Source organism: Helicoverpa armigera, chromosome 5 (genome assembly GCF_030705265.1).
Source record: "Helicoverpa armigera isolate CAAS_96S chromosome 5, ASM3070526v1, whole genome shotgun sequence".
NCBI classification, from domain to species: Eukaryota; Metazoa; Arthropoda; class Insecta; order Lepidoptera; family Noctuidae; genus Helicoverpa; species Helicoverpa armigera.
In genome coordinates, this window is record NC_087124.1 from 2301449 (window position 1) to 2320357 (window position 18909).

Sequence of the window (18909 nt, forward strand, 5' to 3'; positions counted from 1 at the left end):
TTAATTTAAAATCTCTTGTTTTTTATATATTTTATTTTTTGTGTATATGTAATTAGGTTAATTTGATAAAGCTAATAATAGCTTCTTTTGTATTTTTTTAATTATGTTCTTTATATTATTTGATGTAATGAAGAGCTTGAATAGTTTTTCAAAATTAAACTTGAATTATTGAGCTGAATAAAAAATGAACAGTAATAATATACCTTTTGCTTACTCATTAATTATTTTAAAATCTTCGCCGAACTTAATCCACGAAGTTACAGCGTAATTAATATTAATATGAAAACAAAAAGATTCTTGTAATTACGAGAGAAATTATACCTATTCAAGCATAACGAATGAAACTGACTTGTAAAATTAATAATAAATAAAAGGTCACCTTTGAGGTTGAAAGGAGAGCTGGGTCATTGCCGAATAGACCAATTATAATCTTAAAAAAAAGTAATTATTGCATTTTCTAAAATATCAACAATCGTCACTTCAGATTATAATTTTATATCATGCACAGTTCAGTTCAGTTTTAAAACTATAATACCTACTCATACTCAACTTACCCCTATTCGCATGGGTTAGAAATATTACACAGGTTCGTTCCTTATAATATTGTATTGAAACGCATAAAAGTCAGATTAATGGATTTTGAGTTCATCACAGAATAAATGCTTTCATAGAATACATAGTTGTCAAAAAATAAAAGCCAGTTTGACATAGGTACCTTCTCGATACAACGGGAACATTTATCCGTAAACAAAATCTCCCGATTTAGAAAACACCCTTACGCAACGGCCGGCTGAAAAAAGATAAAACAACGTCCGCCGTACCTTTGCTACCTTTGCTACCTTTTCCTTTACGTAACATGTTTCTTTTTTATATAAAACGAGGCGTTTAATTAATGCTCTGAGGCCTAACAAGTCTAATTGTAACTGATACTTTTTAATTTTGGAGCTAGGAATGTTGGTCTGCGTGCCTGTGTTTTTGGTAGGAATCCGGTGTTGTATGTCATTTTAAGTAATAGTTATTATAATAATATGTGTGGTTTTTATGTTAGTAGGATGGAAGTAACCTAACTTCTAAGTAGTAATTCATTTAAATACCTATATGAAAGCTTGAACATGACCATTTTTTCGCAGCATTTTAGAATTTATATTTGTAACAGTAGATTCGAGATTATCAATTCGGTTATTTGTATTTTCTCTCAATTTAATTATTATCTACTGAATTAACGTTTATTCCATTCTTTTGTTTTTTCTCTAAAATAATTTCGCTAGTTTGTGTTATAAACGCTAAAGAGTCCATTCAACCAACGTCTGAAGTAGTTACAGAAAACATAACATGTCTCCATCGAATTCAAAGGTCAAATAACGTCTAGGGACGTCTAAAGACTGGTCGTAAATAATAATGTCGTCATAAGTGAATTATTCTCAAAGTGGACAACTATGAGTAAGTATGATAGTCCCTCGCGTGAAATAATTCACATTGATATTAATCGATCCTATTATCATGATGACAATCTTCGTCTTGTCTGACAGTTATGATAAGGGTCAATGTAACGATAAAGAGGTGATATTCATAATTTATTTGTGGTAGGTATGGAAATAAATCCATACTAATATTTTGATTTCTGACACTTACGCGATTCTGTCTGTTCTGTTACAGCCTTTTTTTTATCGTCCCACTGATGGGCTCAGGCCTCCTCTCACAGGGAGAAGGATTGAGCGTTAATCACCACGCTTGCTCAATGCGGTTGGTGATTTCAGACTAAGTCCAGGTTTCCTCGAGATGTTTTCCTTCACCTTACGCGATTATTATGGGACATTAAATAAAACTACTTTTACGGATTTTATCGCTACTCGAGGAACTACTGAATCGATTTTAAAAGTCCTCTCAATTTCAGATAGTCCATTTATCAGCTATAGGCTACTTTTTATCCACATGCGTGGATTAGTTCCCAAGAGACTCTGAAAGCTGCCGAAAGCCAGAATTACTCATTCTTCAATGCCAATGAACTAAACGATATTTTCTCAAATAGAGACAACGCAACGAAGGGTGAACAACCTGCTACTAAAATTACATTTAATCAATTTTGTACGTGGACGGGGTAGGCCGGTAAACCCTGTTGTGACACTGGTTTTGTGGATCAACCAATTATTTTGACGAGATCTGAGGAGCAAGATGTTGTTTATGATAACAACCCGGGAACGGTTATCAGTGTTTATGGGTTTAATTATTAATAGGTTTAATTAAGGATCTTGTAGAAAAGTGATTAGAACTACGAAGGACCTGTACCTACTTCATTATTTAAATCTTGTCCTCAACTATGACAAAAGAGTTTCAGGTTCAGAGCTCTTCTTAATCACACTGTTAGCTACTACTCAGTAAACTAATTAAAAACTTTTTTCTATGACTCCCACCGTGTCCTGAGTAAGTGAGTGTTCTCATACTTTCCGCACCTGGATAAAAACTAACCGTCTTCTCGGACTATGTAATATTAATAAATATTATTAATACTATGTAAATTGTAATATAAAGTAGGTATATTAGTAAAATTTTCTATGTAATATTTTTTTTATACATTGTTTAATTTATAGTTTTATGTGTTTTTATTTAAAGTGCTTCAGCGGTTATGGCATGTAAACGAACAGACAGAGTTACTTTTACAATCTCGAATATTAGTTAGGATTAGAGCCAACTTTGAGGCCTCATTAATTAATTTCTACTGCAATGAGCGAAGTATTTTCTCGCATGAATGGAGACGAGCAACTAGTGCCTACAAACTTTGCCTGCTGGCTTGTTCTACTAGTTCAGAATAGTTCGTAAAGGCCTTTGTGTAATATGATGTTCAGTAGAATTTTTGCTCGTGAATTAATAGTTCAAATTATGTAAAGTGCTTGATCTATCTTTCATCATCTACCTAGCAGATAGATCAGCAGTAGTTGAGGCAAGAGCCTACTTCCCAACTGGTAGTGGTAGCCTTACCAGTGTTTTTTTTTTGGCGACTGGCTATTTAACCTCCTGAACGTATGTACCTGTCCAACACGATAATTCTAGGTAAGAATGGTGGTCAGACTTCCTGACTTCTGGCTTCGTTACATTAAAAACATGTTCAAAATGAGTATCTTATAAATCAACATAAATATCAGACCAAACATAAAATAACGATTGCAGATAAAAAACTCATTCACCATAAATGGAGCAAGCAAACAGATATTAAATTCTCTCATACCAAAACTCCTTATATAAATATTTTCGAAGCCAAAATCTCAACTATTACTCATGCAAACGCCAAGACACCTAAAGATTTATGGCATAAATTTAACCCTTCACCGCCCCAGTTAAACATAAAAGGATTAGGAATAATAACAAGAGGAATAAAGTAAGCTACTTCGTTTCTTCGTTGGGTGAAAAACACGGAGTAAGGAAAGATAGTGGAGATGCCATAATGCAGGTAGGTCAAGCGCCTCCTTTTAGGTCAAATACGTGCAATGGGAATGACCAAAACGATCAGTTACGAGAACTAACGAGGCGTCCGGGTTCTTTGTGACATCTCAATGATTTTTGATAGTGTCCAAAGAAGGCGTATGAGGGCAAAGACCGTTACGTTATTCGTCTCCCGCACAGCCGCAATTTGGCGCGCTACTTTCTTAGGAGATTTTCCGCTATGGCACCTCCGCTAGTCAAATTGTTCTCTATGGTAGAAAAGCTATTACAACGGTTAACCGACCGTGGTGAACTGGTGACAGGTTAGAAGCGAGAAATACTCTCATTGTTTCAAAACTATGCTCTGACAGCTATTGACGTTCGTGGATGGTTTGACGTCCAAATTGCTTTATTTATGGTTTATGCGTCGGTATGATTGTAGTTGGCTTCATGGTTATAAATCTCTATATACTATACACTAGGATAGAATGTCCCGACTTGTTCTTCAACATCTTAAGCCTAGTTGTAATAACAGGCTATAAAATAAATACTCTTACTTATTGGATCTGTTTGACTTAAATAAATAAATAATATTGTCAATCAATATACCGTCTTCTTCCCTTTTTTTTTCAATAGGTACTATTTCAAAGACACAAAAGTTATTGCCGACTTTTTAGCTGACAAGAACAGAACCTTATCATCGTCACGCTCTACTGCATTCCTTTCGGATATCAGAGCAATTTTTATCGAACCCGATTTGAAAATAATAGGTCATGCTTTTCAAGAGCAGACAGCCGTGTCCTATAATCCTGTGACAAAGGTATCATCGTGAGAAACTCCGTATGTAGGGTAAATTTTACTGCAAAAGTTTCGCCAGAAAATCATGCGTACCTAATATCTTAGATACAGATCCTCCAAATATTATTAAAAAAATTGTATGATGTACATAATTATATTTGGATTTATTCCTCTTTCCAGCAAATATACTAGATGGATTTTGACGAAACTTGGCAGTAATAAAGGTTACATATCCAAATAAAATGTAGGCTACTTTTTATCCCTGTCCCGGTAGTCGGTAGTCCGGTCCCTTTGAAACATGGGTGAAACCGCGGGAAACAGCTAGTCTTATACATTACACGCATATCCAGTTAAAATTTCCATAAAACGTATGTCAGCTTCATATTATTCCACTCAACTAGAAACGACGTGGTGAAATATGGAATATGTCTCAAAAATGTGTCATGTGAGTGCTCGCGAAGTTGGAAAATGTTAGAAAATCCTGTAGCCGAGTGATGAATAGTGTTTTACGAAAGATTGATGATGCGGCCTTACTACTATGTTTCTTTAGTGTTTTGAAACTAAGTAGGCACTTGCTTTGTTTTGGGTAGGCTCTATTTAAATGACTGCCAGTAAGTCCTGGATGTGGTACCCGTAAAATAGTGTTGCAAATAATTGTTTTGAAATGTGCATTGTTTTAGAGTCCATTAAATACCTATTCACACTATATTCTCAATCCTGTTATTTCTACGTGATCCAAGTTTTCTTCGTTTCTTTTAGCGCAAACACAACAAATATCGGTCCAAAAGTTTTCTTTTTGTAGCCGTCTTGAAAAATGTACTACATTGTTCCCCCAAAAAAACGTTTGACATCATAATATATTAGTGAGACCTTGTTTGTATAGCGACCTTAATTTAAAGCTACAAGGACTAAAATCGTGAGTAATGGGTGACCTGGATGCAGTTTCCTTTGCTCCAGTTTACTGGCGTCAGGTAGTCGTAACTATGATTGATGGTTCCACCTTTTTGGTGGCAGGTGACCTGAAACGGTCGTCGTTACGGTAAAGTTTGTTTGTACGTTAGCTGAACTTGTTAGTCGAGCTATTGTTTGTTTGACAAGCGTTCTGAATTTTGTTGAATTTTTAATTTTCAGTCGGTAATATACTGTCCACAAATATAATTGTTTGTGCACTATTTCACTTTTAATATTAGGTTAGTTTTTTCACCATTCCTTTTCCTAAAATAGGTCGTTTGTGTGACTGCAAAAATATTCCCAGCGATATAGTTTTCATTTTTCTCCAGTTTCATATAAGTAATGCATTCAGAGTTGACGTGTCATACTTGATGACCGAAAAGTCGAGACAGTAAAAGTTTCATTACTTATGTTATACACAGCAGCCATAACTTCCATATTATTATATTGCTACATTTTTGCCACCAGTCTTTTATGAGAATATTCTGCAGTAATGTATCAAGGAGTGGTGGAAAATTTGAATAAGATATGACAGTGAATGTAGCCATATACCTATATCTATATACCAACTAGGATATGGCTTAAGATAATGAATTCATAATAATCATCGAGTGTCTGTTATGGTCTAATAAATTGTTATCATACACCTGCTCTTAAGCAATTTTATTTGCGGTTGGTTGCTGCATGTTAACTTGTTATAATATACCACCTGCCATAAGTGTTTTTTCTTAGCCTGTTTTGTTTTAATGTCAGGTATTTTTACTATAATTATGAATCAATTTTTAAAGGTAAAATTACAAAATCAATAAGTAGATCCAAACTTTTACATGCGTTAAATATAACGTTTCCAGTAAAAATAAATTTATATTTTCTCAAAAAGAGTCAATTTTTCATTGCAACAAACTGTACTTTTCAATTAAAACGTGCACTTTTGTACGTCTCATCTTTCTGGCGTTGTGCCAAACCCAACTTTACCGACTTCCTTACAATTTGTCCCGGAGTGATTCAACGCGCCCCAGTTGCAACGTACCCATTACGGAGGAAGGAAAGATAGCGGAGGTGACATAAGCCAGGTAGGTCAGGCGCCTTCTTTTAGGTCAAATTCGTACGGTGGGCATGACCAAAATGATCAGCTATGGGTGAACTAACGAGGCGTTCGGGTTCTTTGAGACATCTGTCAACGATTTTTTGGTATTAGAAGGCGTATTAGGACGAAAACAATAACGTTCCTCGTCCCTTCGCATTTTGGTGCACTACTTTCTTAGACGATTTTCTGTTATGGCACCTCCGCTAGTCATTCTGTTCTCCATGGTACCTATCCTTCACCTCTGCACTTATGATAGTTTACGTTGCGCTCTTATGCTCAAGGGAAAAAGTTCGAGGTCTCACAAGTTGGTGTAAGTTTCGAAATAGTTGACTTGTTTGTATGCATGTAGATTGAAGTTTTGAGAATGTATTTGGGAAGTTCTTGGGAATATTACAGTGTATGATAGTGTATGTATTACATTTATTGTGGTACCTACTATGTATCAAAGTTTTATAGACACCACTTTACACACGGTAAAGGCAGTTCTTGCCTTTTCTAAAACCACATTTCCTAACTCATAAAAAATATCTTGAACTATCTTGTATATTTGATACATAACATAATTATGTATTAGGTACTTTTTATATAGGTATATATACCTAAATATTATAAATTACTTAAATTTAATTTATAAATTTCTTCTGAATCATGCATTAGGTACTCCTAAAATATTTATATAAATAACTTCTGAAGATATTTTAACAGTTTTGGATGCTTCGTTACGACGATTAGGGTATTACATGCATTTTTGAAATATATCTTAAATAAATTCTTTAGTCTTAATATATCTCTAAAAAATTAAAAATATTTTTTTTTCTCACGTTATGTACGAATATAAATTAATTGTTTTATCATAATTTCAAATTTCGCGCGTATTTCTCGAAAACGCGGCACACAACGGACGCCATGATTGTTTTTTGGTCATGACGTCATGACGTTAGTAAAAAACTACAGCTGTCAGTAATACATATTTTGATATGTATTGAAAATTTTAACTGACACTTTTGTTTAGGTACTACCGTAATGACGTCATTAGCATGGCGGCGACATTTCGTAGTGTTCAAAGACAGATAAAAAAAACCTAAAAACTTTAAACTGCAATAAAAAATATATTTATGTACCTTACGAAGTGAAACTAACATTTCCCGATTGCTTTTCCTCTAAACAATCATTGTAATACACTTTTAATTTTTTTCTCATCTAGACTAAAATACCCTATTGAACTACCCTAACTTTATACAATGTTGGTCCAACATTCTACAGATATGGAGATGTTCTCGTTAACGTCTTGAATATGAACCCGGTTACTGTGAAACTGTAGCTCGTTCGTTAGTTTCAATACCATGTATTGGGTGCCAGCCATCAATGTATGAAACGTAAGGTGTATAGAATTGTAAGTGAATAGGCATAGAACGAATTGGTTAAAGGACATCGGCTATTTTGTCCCGATGCGGGGAGTGGGTCCGCAGTTTTAAAAGTGAGAGGCAATCCTTACATAGTTTATAAATCGATGTCTCGAGGTTTCTTTACGATAGGTTCCTAATACTCTCAACAGTTAGAGTTTTCACAACTTGGTCCTCTCCATCATAAGTTCTAGATTTTCATTTCTCATTCAATTAAAACCTGAATCGAGTCACTAATGTAAAATATTTCGTAAATACTGAAAACAATTGAATAAAAAATACTGCTGTTGAATTCATAATCGCATTTGCGGAGCAAAATGCACGTGCGATTTCAGTATCTCCTCTTTACACGCTCTGCGCGTTAACAATCGCTCCATTTAAATAAATTAAACGCGAAATATTCCAAAATATCCGATTGAATTCTACTGAAAAACAATTGGAATAAAAATATCGAGAATATCTCTTCATATTCTGAATGTTTGGTGATCGGTATGCGTTTATTTCGAATTGTTAAGCGAGATAAAATGAATAATCCTTCAGAAATTGCATTGGTATATTTTATTAATTTATGTAACCAAATTAAATAAAGGACGCATCGTTTGAGGCTTATTTACTTACGAATATAATGGGACGTTATTTATCTGTTGGTTGGCTTTCAATTAAAGAGTCATTTCAATTATTTTTTTCATCATTGATTTAAACCGATAATTTGGCTAAAATCACTTCGCTATATAAGTTTCCTTGTTTTGGGCACTCATATTCTATTCATAATCTTTTGGACTCTGCTGCCATCACCGAATCCAGATCTTCATATAACGTGTATCCAGGGATACCCCGATCTAGAATTAAAATGTAAATAAAACACAACACAAAATAACACGCCATTAGTACCAAAATATTATTATCTCGTATTCCCTTACGTTTCATTACACGCAAAATATTATATCGTCTGCTTTTATAATTTGACTGAAAATGGAGTTTTGATTTATGAAGCAAAAAGCTAGATTTTGATATGAAAAATACGTATTTTTTTGTAATTTACTACCAAGAGAGAAAGCGTGAATAATATAGTTTTCATTAATTAAAGTGTCCATTGACACGTTAGAAGAAATTAAATAAACTACGCTTGGCCAAAATTTCAGTTCTTTTTATTATTCGTAGAATTGATCATGTCAATTTGTTTGGTCCAAGCTTTAAATTAAGCACAGTAAAGTAACACTTTTACGAACCATTTTTAAACAAGCAAACGTCTTAAATATCCTATTAAGATGTAAAATATTAAAATTTAATTTTTTTTGAAGTTACTCGCTGTAACTTTACAAAACTTTAGAACATTCAACTGAAATGTTACAATTATTTTGTAAACGATACCTACTAGAAGTTTTTGAAACCAATTTTGTACAAAAGTTGTTATTTTAGCCGAGTCTCGAAGGATCAATTCGCACACTCGGATAAAAAGGAGCCTCAGATAGTCTCCACTTTTCTCACAAAAGTCTACTCAGTCGGTTCAGTCATTTCATCGAGAAAGCATAAAATAAATAAAACCAATTTCACATTTTAATTCAAACAGGAATCCTAACTTTTCTTAAATTATAAAACTGATGAGTTGGTTTGAAGGCACAAATCTACCTTAAACTACCTTTTGAAAAACTCTTTCAGTATTAGATAGCCCATTTCTGTAGGAAGGCACTTCATTCCGGTGCGCGTAGTGCAAAGACATTGAACAAATACTAGGCGTAGTGTTTCCCACGGGACGCAAGTGAAACCGCTGGCAGTAACTAGTTTACCAAATAAAATTGAAATCCGCATTCGAAAGCGAAATCGTTTAAAACAAACATATTACCTAACTACGACATATTTAAACACACTCCAGGGACCACTTTCAAGGCAACAGATTCGGTTCACAGTACGCCGCGTACTACAACACGCGTGAGACCGATACGAGCTTGTGTAATCAAACGACATGCTTGTTGCGTAGTCAACGGTAAGGACAGAGGGACCATTTTGATGAATATTTTACGTATTGAAGTGAAAAAAGGGAAATATGTGCGTTTTAAATGACCATTTTTATACCATTTTACCATTAACACAATTTTTATTGTTTTCGCTACTCTGTCCGTCCGTCCGTCCGTCCATCCGTCTGTCACCAGGCTGTATCTCATGAACCGTGGTAGTCGGAGAACTGAAATTTTCACAGATGATGTATTTTTGTTGCCGCTATAACAACTAATACTGAAAACTAGAATTAAATAAATGTTTGGGGGGCTCCCATACAACAAACGTAATTTTTTTACTCATTTTCTAAACAATGGTACCCTTTGTGTGCGATTCCGACTCGCACTTGGCCGGCTTTTGTTTGTTAAGTTCGTTTTTTAATGATCAGTAGGTCACTTTTAAAATATTGTCATGGTACAGATACGGATGAAATTATACACGAGTTAGTTTAACTTATTTTTTCATAACTTCAAAAATATCGCTATTCAATTTCATGTTGTACTTTACTCTTGGGTTATTTAAACAGCGTATTGCCCTGGTTTTTCAACAATAAAGCGTTATGGGTGTTCATCGTAATAACATGAACATTAAACAGAACTAAACTTCTGATATTTTCTGTAGTTACTGTAAAGGTACAAAATGTAGGCGTATGAATGGTTATGTGGGCAGAGTTGACTTGTGTGTCAACAACCAGCACTTTGTGCGTATGATTGCAATCGATCTGTGGAGTACGCGGCGTATCGCGAATATGGTACGCGAAACACGCATTACAAGCGTTACTCGTAGTTTTACATGTTTTTCGTTTGGTATAGTCAGGTTTAAATGTGATGTGTAGACGTGAGAGATTCTTTAGAAAGGTATGATACAACAAGGCTGATTTCTTTTCACACTCCGCTAGAAAAGTGAACCTTAAAGATACTAGATTTCAGGTAGACTTACCAACCGTTACACCTCTTTCTTAGTCGACTCTACCGGGTGTAGTATTGGAATAAAAATGGTTCTACGTGATCTACATATTTCTATCCTATCTAGACTTTGATAAGTGTGCAATTTCACGTGAGAAAGTAGCAAGAACATAGATTTAACTTCATTAATTTGTCTTCCTACGTGTGTAATGTATATAGGAAGAGAGACATATATATTTTCCAATATATTGTACTATATTGCCATGGTAGATAGTCAGTACTATTATTTCTCCACTAGATATAGCTAACCTTCTATATGATCTTCAAATATAACAAGTATCCACTTTATATAGATACTGGTGCACATTAAACACAATTCTGCCATTATATGCAACGGAGCCAACCGAGATTCCAACTCAGTTTTGCTACATTAAGTACCACAAAGGACTCGCATTGCTCGCAAATAACTCAATTTATATCCATACGTATGTATAAAGCAAAGTTTGTATGGTAAATATACCAGTTTGTAATGTTATTTAACCATTTATTACCCAGTTCAGGAGAAATGATTCATACAGTCACGCTATAGTCGCACCCAAAATCCTGTCTGTCGCTTAAAACAGACGCGCGTGTACAATGAGTCGACAGTAAAGTTATGGGAATTTATATGTATGTTATGTCGCATATCCCGGAAACGGCGAAACATTTCCATACTTCCACTATTGACACCTTCATACCGACATATAGGACACAATTCCAGTTATTGGCATTAAGTAAAATCAAATAAAAGCGCTTTTAGCGGCTTTTTGTCGCGTGTAAACAAACCGATTGTATATGCGAGACACTTTCAAAGCGGCAAAAATCTAATATTCGGGCTTAACGTCATCTTTCGCACCAATAGTCAATTATTTGTTACACCCCATATGTACAGAGTGGAAAATGCGTTGTGCTAAAGAGCTGAGAAGATGAACCCGCGGGGCACAGTAGCTGTATTCTCAATCCATTCGAGATTTACAATGCTCTTATTATATTCTTCCGGATGAAAACACATTTAAAATGTATGGACGGATACGTTCAGGAGAATTTATATTTTTTGTATTTCTTGTTTCTGTAATGAAAGCTGTCATTAAACTTGTACCGCATGAATATTTTCAACCCCTGGTGACTATCGATACCTACTTTATAAATTATTATGAAAAGTAGCTTAATTTTATTTTCATAAAGTCATATCTAATATCAGGGGAGCAGAAACAATTTTGTAGGCACATTTTTATCTCTCAGGAAAAGGTTGCCTGAAAAAAACTGTCCGCATAAAAACGCTCTTTGAAATAATTTCACAAAATTCACATTAAAACAAGCTGAAAACCAGCCCGTTTCCAACTACGCAGGTATTTAATTTTACACGACAGAAATAAGCAAGACAAACGTTGTCAAACAATGCTTTATTAAATTTCTCTCCGTTTTGGGGCCGAAAGAACACAAAAGGTAAAGATAGAAATCTTACCTTTACTCGTACTTACTTTACCTTAACTTACCTTTGGCGTTCGCTGCAAATAATGTAATTTCATGAATAATATTTACTTTATATTGGAGTCTGTTATTCAATTGTGATTGATATCTGTTAGCTTTAAGATGAGCAATATTATCTTACCCTTGATCTTAACATAAGTACGATTGTAACTCTTAGTAAGACCGTTTTATGTGTATTATTGAATCATCTTTCATCGATCAATCAGTCTTTATGTCTGTGTACCAATTTATTTGGGAAGACATAACATTTCTTATTCTGATCAGATTAATACGATTCATTGTTGTCTTTTTGGAAAGTTTGACTTAAGCATCTGCATTTGTGCCATCGCAGTTCTTAAACCAATCGACCAAAAAAGCGACACACCGGCCGTGGGTTATATTACACGAACCATTTCGGGCCAAATTCGACCCCCCTATAACTCAAAATCTATTTCATTTACGCAAATCAAATTTCTAGTATCTGTTGAGACCCCCCCACTTAACTAAAATACAAAATTTCATTAACATACCTATTGTAGGTTTTGAGATATTGACGTCAGAAAATCGCGATTTTTACTATACACTCACTGACTGACTCACTCATCAAAAACCTAGACCACTTCCAATGGTCGTATTGACTTGAAATTTGGCATGGAGGTAGGTCTTTATGTCAAGGTAAAGGGAAAAATCTGAAAATGGCCAAGTGTGAGTCGGTTTCAAAATAATGAAGGTGTAAAATACTCAGTGTAAATTTATACCCCTAAGGAACTAAAACGAACTAAATTTATCTATATTTATATAATATATCTTCGAATGGTCGTACCGATCTGAAATTCGTTACAAAGGTTTGTATTTAGTCAAAGTAAAAATCTGAAAACGGCTAAGTGTGAGTCACTTTCGAAAATAACGAATGTGTAACTTTGATCCACGAACATAATATATGATAACATGTCATGTCAGTCAGTTGGTAAATCTAGTCCATTTAGTTAATCTAGTTCATTTCTTTGTAAGAAGCATAGTGCATATTCAAAAATCTGAAAGATAGTATAAATGAGACATTTCCTTAACTAACATAATCATAAGAAAAACAATAAATAAACAACCTTACAAAAATAAATGAAATCCCACCCAAAACAAAAATGTGAAAGGCTGCCAAGTTCGATAATATGGAAATCCTTCGCCTATAAAAGAAGTGAGATCTGAATAAGTACCAAGTTCCATACACATACCTCAGTTAAAAATAGTTACTTTTTAATAATGTTACTTGGCAAGTTTTAATAGAAAATTAAATACTTGATTCATTGCGTTTAGTAGGTTTATAACAAGGTGTGTGAAAACTTGCCAAGTAACATCATTAAAAAGTAACTATTTTTAACTGAGGTATGTGTATGGAACTTGGTACTTATTCAGATCTCACTTCTTTTATAGGCGAAGGATTTCCATATTATCGAACTTGGCAGCCTTTCACATTTTTGTTTTGGGTGGGATCTATTCTTTCGTTAATTTGAGATTAAAGATTCAATTTAAACATTAGGCACATTAAGCATTGGTTAGAACTCTTAGCTTCTATTAAAAAGTTATATTCGAGGGGCTCCTTACCTCCATCTATAATTATATGATGAATTTCTTTAGATAAAACTACAAGATTATTTATCTATTGTTACAGAGCCAACTGTGGGACGAGTACGAGTTAGAGGACGCCACCTTCGCGGAGTGCAGCATCAACAACGCCAACAACAGCTTTCAGGTAAAATTCTACCTTAAAGAAAGTGCACTAGAGTTCAAATCTATATTTCTAAGTTGGTTGTTTAAAATCTTGGCTTTTTTAGATTCTGTGCCTAAATATGCTTTCCGAGTACTTCATGCTATATTTTATCCTGTAGTTGTAACCGTTATTTACTCTCAATCTATCTTATATTACTCAGGCCTGAATGTAAATATCAATAAGTCATACCAAGCTATTTTATATGACATTAATTTATTGAAACTCCCTTCAAAACTTTACGACTTCAGTAGGTAAAACCTTCCTTTACTTTATAAGTGTGGGTACTCATAACTTCTCAAGATGAGAAGATATACGATTCCGCACATTTGTAGGTCAATGCCCTATTTAGTACTTACTATGTACGATAGAACAATCTAGAATAGTGTGTGGAGCACTTCAAAGCATCTTTGGTGTAACCTATCCGATAGGTTCATATTACTGAAAGCTAAACAAAGCCCCAATAGGGGTCAATCACGGGTCAATAGACTTGTTGCTTTTCAGAGCTATTTAGGTCATACTTTTTTGAGGCTGATAGAAAAATGACTGTTTTTCTTTTTAATGTCACATTTGATTAAACTGGCTGTCATTTGAACAACTTTAGCGGTCGTTACGGGTAGTTTGAAAACCAGAAAGCCTGACAACCAGTCTTAATAATGGGTATCGGGTTACCCAGGTAGCTGGGTAGGTTGTGGAGATCAGATAGGCATTCGCTTCATGTAAAGCACTCGTACCCGGCTTATCCGGTTAGACTGGAACAATACTGGAACATAGTTGGGAAAAGGCAGATGATGTGTGAATTAACATTCTATAGCATTATTAATTTTGTATGTTCAAACGGTAAATAACGTGCCTAACCCTTAAAAACAACACAATCTAAACGCCATAAAACACTAAAATCACATTTCCCCACGCACCCTGATTACAAAACGCCGCGAACAATAACCCTCCGCCGCTCACGGCCATTCTAAGCCACGTATGCGTGTCACGCGCGTAAAACTGAGCTTAACACGCGTTTAAATGGGTCACGACGTCACTCGCAACTCCCTAATGGTGTGTACTAAGACTCAATAAAAGAATCGTAGGGGTGAAGTTATTGCCTATGAATGGGTGGTAAAAGGGTTAAAAGATTTAGTGTGGCGGGGGAAATGGTGGTTATGGTTGTTTTTTGTTGGGGACGTAGATAAATTGATTTTCATGTACTCATTTGCTCCTACTTACCGTACCGCTATATTAGATACATTTCCCATACTAGCTTTTGCCCGCGACTTCGTTCGCGTGGAATAGTGACTTGCGGCAGATTTATGGTTTGACCAATAGATGGCGGTATATGTCCGGAATAAATTTTATTTTTATTTTTGTATTTCTTTGTAATAAAAACTATCCTATGTCCTTTCTCAAGTTCCAGACTATGTCTGTACCAAATTTCACACAAATCAGTCCATTAGTTTAGGCGTGAAGAAAAGACAGACAGACAGAAAGACAGACAGACAGAGTTACTTTCACATTTATAATATTAGTTAGGATTAGGATAAAAAGCAAAACTTTAAAACTTTCTGGACGATTTTACAAAACATCAATTTTCTTATTTAATTGTAATACTTGAACTTCTTATTTAACTTTCCATCGTAAGATGTGTACAAGTTCTTAAAAAAATAAGTAATAATTATGTAAGCCAGGAGTATTTCCCCAATTATACCTGAAAGTATCTACTTCAAACCTTAATCACTGTTTCGAAGAAAAAACACGAAATAAACTAAAACACAAGTCATCTCTCAACTCAGAATTGTTTCGAAACAAGAAGAGCTAACTTCGTCAATCATTTGCGTCACTCCCGAAAAACCTTTTTTCAAAATACAATGAGGAAGCGAAATTCCTTCGGACCGCGGTCGGAGAGTTCCAAAACAAATAGCAGCTGAATTTTTCACCGGCTTTTGTTTGAGATCTTAGAGCACTTGAACAGTTGGAACCGCCATGAAATCCTGAGCGAAAGTCTGCCAATTTTGTAGCGTAGTTTCAATGTTGATAAAATTTATTTCGTTTTAAGTAGATATCTCGCTAGAAACTATGTTGATGTGTCCATCACTGTACACTTGCTAAGCTAAGCTTATGGTTAAGGCCTTGTTTAACTGAAGGACTGAAGGATTTGAAACACTTTATACAATACAAATAAATAAAATACATAATTAACGCGCGGGTAGCGTTTATCGAACGTAACAAATCATTTCGCACGCACACGACAATTTTCATAAGCAATTAAACTTGACCCACACACCTTAAATACTTACTTAAATACTACAAATATGACCGGCGATCTACTTCCTTTGACAGGTGGGAAGGCGTCTCCAGTTATTTGAACGCTCTAAGTTTGAAACATACTGACCCAAAGAGGGGTTTCATGACGTCCCTTTTACGATGTAGCCGAAAAAGCGCTTTACGCTTCATTTATGACGCAATTAATTTTATATGGCTATGTTGTTTGATACGAGTAAATGTGACACGCTTGCTGAATTCAGCGCTGTCTTTTACCTGTCCACGGCAATGAGGAACAATGTTTTGCTCTTTTTTAAGCATTTTTTGTTACGTGTTGTGATATGAAAAATTAATTTAATTAGGCTGTTGTTATGGTGGGTTTGTTTACGTTACTTAGAATAGAATTTTTCCACGAATTACGTAGGTACATTATATTTATACATTTACCTACAAAATATTTGTCTACGTATTACGTATTTTTTAAGTTAAAACAAGCTGCAATTTTCGGTGACATCGTGTTATAACCTTGGATATTATAGCGGACATAACAAATCAAATCCCAAAAAAATACCAAAATACCTTAAAAATATAGCTAGTTACATTCCTAAAACTATAATAACCGCTTACCATTTATCAAAGCTACAATTCTCCACGAACTCGCCCACTACTAGGTCACGCTAGGCGAGACACGTTGAAAGCGACACGCATTTCCGCACATTAGCCGGTTGGCTAAACGAATACGCGAAAGGGAAACTTTGTTAGGTTCGTAGAATACGCGTCGCTAGTGGAGGGTTAAGTGTGGTTGACTTTTAAAAAGCAGATGCGTGACTGTTTTGATGCAAGTAACTGGGTGGTTTGTTACAGTCTTATTCTTATTACTCAGCTATTGCTATGTTTCATGATAAAATAAAAAAAGATACTCGATTTACCAACTTACCGATTTACTTAATTTTTGAAAGTATGACTTTTGGTACTAGATGAATTAGGCACGAATTTAGGATTTTTTAAAATGGTACTACAGCTTTTAAATAGGCCAATGGTTATTTAAACGTTTTCGGAAACTAGCGGAAGCCTGAATATGCAGTACTTCTCTCTGAGAACATAATAATCGTACTGAGAATATTTCGATATTCGCGAATTTGTGAGAATTACGAGTAATAAACAATAAACGTTTGAATAGATAAATAATTCACCATAAGCCGTATCAGCGTAGCTAATTAATAATTTAATCAGTAAATACTCCCGGGACCAGCTTCTCCGATCGTTAAGCAATGTAAAACAATACCTTTGAGACGAACTTGTTCAGTACTCGCTTGTAAGGTAAGACAGTGCTTCGTGCTGCGTTCAGATTACTAGCAAGAAGTTTGTGTTAAGGCTTCATTAAATTGTTTCGAACCTATTAAAATATTTTGTGTCCCTTAATTGGATAACTTGTTTATTTCCTTAATCACAAGAAAAAAATGCGCATAATGTATATAATAAGTTATGTATTTGTGGTTTCGCAAAACATAAGGAGAAAAACAATTTGAAGATAAAAGGTGCTGTTTTTTTCGACATGTTGATGTAAGAGCCTATCAAAAAGAAATTGCGCCTGAAAAAAAGTTAATCTATTCTTCATTGGTACTTTTTGCCGCCAGTATTAGTATACTTTGGTAAATTGGTAGCTGTGATGTTTACCTATTTTGTGACATGTTTATTTAAGAGCCCATCAAAAGAAAAGTGCGCCTGTCAAAGAGTTATTTAATCTTCAGTGGTACTTTCCCTGGCCATTAGGTAGGTATTATTATACACATGTACATACATAGGTATTAGGATTCTCATTTAAAAACATTACCCTCCTTCTTTGGCAGTCGGGTAAAAAAGGTCAATAGCCGTCGATTTCATGATTAAATATTTTACCACTCCACCGCTAGTGCTCACTTGAACTCACTCACCAAGTTTAAACAGATCATAAGATAGTTGGAACATTCGAGAAAATGAGGCTTTGTGAATTAGTACCGCGTCCGCAAGGTATTGAAATATTTTGCGGTATTTTGAAGGTACGTGAGGTATCTGGGCATCATTCCTTTAATATTTTACTTAAATTGGATAGGTAAGACTGACGAGCTAGTAATTGTACCTACACATTCATTTTTGAAGTATTTTTTTATTGGTCCTTAAATCCGTGAATAATAAATATAAAAAAATGATTATTTCATTTTAATTGTGTTTATAAAATAGAAATTATAATCTTCTGGACACAGAAGATGTAAAAAAGGTATCCCATTCATGCTGATTTTTTACAAGACACTAAAAACAAGTAAACTCAGCATAAAATATGAAAATAAATACTCTGGAAAAAAAAACATTTAATTACCCTGTTCAACACAGTTACCGGCACTGCAATTGTGAACTGGCTGAAACTTTCTTACAATAAAAACAATTGTTTTCGAAACACGGTCAACATGAATTAAAAGTTTTGCTGAAACTCTCATCTCCATCTCGTGAAATGAAATTGTTTGCTCATTGACTTCAAAATAGAAAAAGGTTCCCAATTCGAATGTGACTATTTTTATTTTTAAGTTACTTTTATTAAGTCGACCTGTATGTAACTATGTAATAGAATCAAAGGTATTCCAAGGATAGCAGCTTCCTGTAAATTGACAGCTGTACCTATGTATGTATAGTTTTGATGACAATACTATAATATGGTACTGTCGAACTAATCTGATGATGGAGCCGGAAGATTTGAAGTGGAACTTCATGATGGGACATCGTGTCATAGTTTTACTTTTAATCTTGTACGTGAAATTAAAAAAGCGTGTTTTTGAAGTATTGATTTATTTTTGG

At 34.6% G+C, this 18909-nt stretch overlaps 1 protein-coding gene across 1 annotated transcript in view; it reads left to right on the forward strand.

The window, feature by feature from the left end:
* LOC110376588 (diacylglycerol kinase eta) overlaps positions 1–18909 on the forward strand; it is a 161553-nt gene that overhangs the window by 93481 nt on the left and 49163 nt on the right. Inside the window, exon 3 of the mRNA XM_064034546.1 lies at positions 13732–13812. Coding sequence (XP_063890616.1) covers positions 13732–13812 — 81 coding nt within the window. The remainder of the gene's footprint in view (positions 1–13731; positions 13813–18909) is intronic.